The sequence below is a fragment of the Dendrobium catenatum genome, unplaced genomic scaffold (assembly GCF_001605985.2).
Source record: "Dendrobium catenatum unplaced genomic scaffold, ASM160598v2 fragScaff_scaffold_1428, whole genome shotgun sequence".
NCBI classification, from domain to species: domain Eukaryota; kingdom Viridiplantae; phylum Streptophyta; class Magnoliopsida; order Asparagales; family Orchidaceae; genus Dendrobium; species Dendrobium catenatum.
In genome coordinates, this window is record NW_021319890.1 from 186,316 (window position 1) to 189,581 (window position 3,266).

At 36.4% G+C, this 3,266-nt stretch overlaps 1 protein-coding gene across 1 annotated transcript in view; it reads left to right on the forward strand.

The window, feature by feature from the left end:
- The first annotated feature begins 801 nt into the window (after positions 1 to 801).
- LOC110110073 (phosphatidylserine decarboxylase proenzyme 2) overlaps positions 802 to 3,266 on the forward strand; it is a 118,260-nt gene continuing 115,795 nt past the window's right edge. Inside the window, exons 1-2 of the mRNA XM_020841376.2 lie at positions 802 to 1,117; positions 1,207 to 1,286. Coding sequence (XP_020697035.1) covers positions 935 to 1,117; positions 1,207 to 1,286 — 263 coding nt within the window. The 5' untranslated portion in view covers positions 802 to 934. The remainder of the gene's footprint in view (positions 1,118 to 1,206; positions 1,287 to 3,266) is intronic.

Here is a 3,266-nt window from a genome sequence, read left to right on the forward strand (position 1 = left end):
GTCTACCTGAATTGACTAGTATGTCAAACGAGTTGACTTGAACCTGAAAATTTTAAGGCCTAGTCCAGGTCGGATTTCAAGTGATGCCAAATATTGGGATATTGACACCCGTAACAGAATCTCGCTATAGATGAAATAAAAGAGGGTCACAATGAGATCTTGGTCGCAATGAGATTCAAAGAACTGACGGCGAGAGTGCTAGTAAGGGCAACGAGATATTGCTGGCGAAAAGCAATGAGTTTGACGACGTACAAAAGGAAAAGATTTTGATTGTTTGTGGAGGGATACAACATGTGTGAATGATAAGGAGTTCAGGGGCATGGTTGTAATATAGAAGAAAAGAAAGATATTAATTTTGATGTTAATTAAAAATTTAAGAATTATATAAATAAATATTAAAATTTAAATATTAGATGTATAAAAAAAATAATTTAAAATGTTAAAGAGAGAGAGATTAATAACACACTTCTCCTTGACCTATTGGTTGAAAGTTTAGGCTTCCAACTAAGAGGTTCAGAGTTCGAGTCTATGTGTATGCGTAATGTGTGAATTTGTCTTAAATGACCTAAATGTCCCATAAAAAGAGAGATTAATATTTCTCTGAAAAGTAATTAGCCTTTTTTCCGAGATACGTCGGCTCGTTCTATCTTCGCTGCTGTACAGGACAAAACTTTTCTCACTATTCTTCGCGTCGGTCGGTCGATGCTGACTGCTGAGCAACGGGGCAGTTTGGTCAATAATTGGTGATATTTAGGAGGAGCAACGCTGAAGGAAAACGCACAACAGTGATTCAGGCAGTGGTTAGTCAGCAGTGGTTAGTCAAAGCCGAAGTCTGCGGCCAGTGTTGTTCAACTCACTACCTCCTGCGGAACTTCTTCTCTCGACGGGGTTGTCCGGCTACAACTAAGATTTAGCTTCTTGGAGTTTAGAGGCAATGGGGAACGAAAGCTCGAGGCAAAGGGGTCAACTGGAGGAGACGCCATTGAAGCCGTCCCGCCTTTCCCGGTTTCGCCGGCGCTTTGGATCTAAAGGCCACCGGTCGGTTTCCGACCCGATTCTTTTAACGAACCTCGCACCAGAGGATTTCGCTGGTGTCGCCCGCATCGAAATCATTAGCGTAAGGACATCTGGCGTCTCTTTCGTGATATCCAGTAGGGTTAACACTCACCCACACACCGAACCGAAGTTTTATCGTTTCCATGGCAGGCGAAGATGAAGTTTAAGGATCGGTGGATCGCTTGCTTGTCTATTGGCGAACGGACGTACCGGACGGACATTTCAGATCAGTTGAGTGTGGCTTTTAACTTTTTTAGCTGTTATGTTATTTATGGTCTGGAATTTGTTTTGGGGAACCAGGTTCTCAGAATATTCAACTTTGGGATTTTCATGATTGAACTTTGTAATATGAATATCCGTATTCTGGTGAAAACCTTTGAGTTTTGATGCCTAAACTTTGGCTGGCACTTTCTAGTCCTTAAAAGGCCCAAATAAGATTTCTTTTGGATATGCGATTTTATTGAATGGGTTTTGGTAAACTTTTGTTCGATTTGAAGCACTTAAAATAATTTGTGCTATTATTCTGGTAGATAATTAGCCGTTCTTATTAACTTTATAGGTATTGGAGCGGAGCTAAAGCTTAAATTAGTCTTTGCTCTGGCTTTAATTTCTACGCAGTTAGTTAGCGGGGTTTCTCTTGGTTAAACTTGTAGTTTTCGTAGATGGAGATCGAAGATAAATTTCTTTAGGCGTAAAAGGTTAAATGCATTGGAATCAAAGCAGTCCATTAGGGCATGTTTTTTGTACAAAGAACTTGTTAAGCAGTCTTTTGCTTTTCCTGGAGACCCGTAAGACAATCTGTCCTTACTTTGCTGCGGCACTCAATCTTTTTGCCTGCTGATACGCTCCTCTTCACTAGAAACATCTCTTGCTTGGATGTGAACATTTAAAAAGTAGAGAATACAATATATATATATATATATATATATATTCTCTTACTTTATCTTTTAATGATCAACTTAGCTTATCTTAATTTGCCTAATTAGATCAATAAGCATTTAAACAAGCTAATAAGCAATCTACAAAAATAAAATGAAGTACTTGGCTTCTTATATTAGCAATAATTTTATGAGTTAAGGGGTTTGTATTGCTACCAGTAAGATTTGTAATCCTAATTTGGGTTTAGTAATTTTGAGGCATAACTCTTGAAATTGTTTGGCATGATGGGTAAATTCCAATTAAATCCGATGAACTATTTTAGCTTTGACATTTCAATATTAAGGCTGTTAGCTCAAATTGAAATTTATAACAATTATTGATAATGAATTAATAACATGTTGTCTATTGCCCTGTTATCATACATGTAGATTTAGATAATCCAATTAATTTTCATTAGTCTGTAAAAGGCGGCCTTCCAAATGGCTCTGTTAGGAGAGAACTGTATTAGATTTGACCTATGTTAAGACGGTAGATATAGACCTAAAAAGACTTGATAGCAAAATATTAGAAATGACCGTTTCTTTTTAATATTTATAGTTGGGGGGGGGGGGGTGAGAATTGACTCTTAAGCATACAGGGGCAGAGCCAGGATTTTTTTCATGTGGGGGCACAATTCCTTGAAAGAAAAAACACCCTGCAACTTATTTTTTTTTTTTTTTTTTTTTTTTTGTTTTTTTTTTTTTTTTTCATCCGGACTTGGGCACAGTGACGGTTTTAAAATTTTTATAAAAATAATTAGATTCATTATAAGACATAAAATATATGATAAAGCACAAACAAACTTAAACATTGAGAACATTAATCTTTGAAACTCTGTAATTGTCATCTATAATCTTCCGTGGGGGGGGGTGCGTCTTCCATCCCTTTTGAAATCGTGTAACAATCAAGTCATTGTCATACCATTAAAATATCCTTATCAATATAAGTAAACGTCATTCATCCAAGGTCTCCCATACGATTGCGAAACGATTCTTTATAATACTTCATTGCAGAAAATACTCGTTCAACCTGTTGCTGTAGCGATTGCAATCATCATAGCAAGTTTATACAGCCTAAAGAACACCAAAGGCTATCAACTCTCATTTTCCCGTGAGTCTCCCACCTAATTTTCTGGACAAAGTTCTCCAGTCCTTTTAAATTCATAAATACATCAACTTCGAAACATTTTCTATCACAATGAAATTCTCGAATTTGATTGTCTAGTATAGAAATGAGATCCCATTTCCTTGAAAAAAAAAAAAGACACAAAAAAAAAAAAAAAAAAAATATAA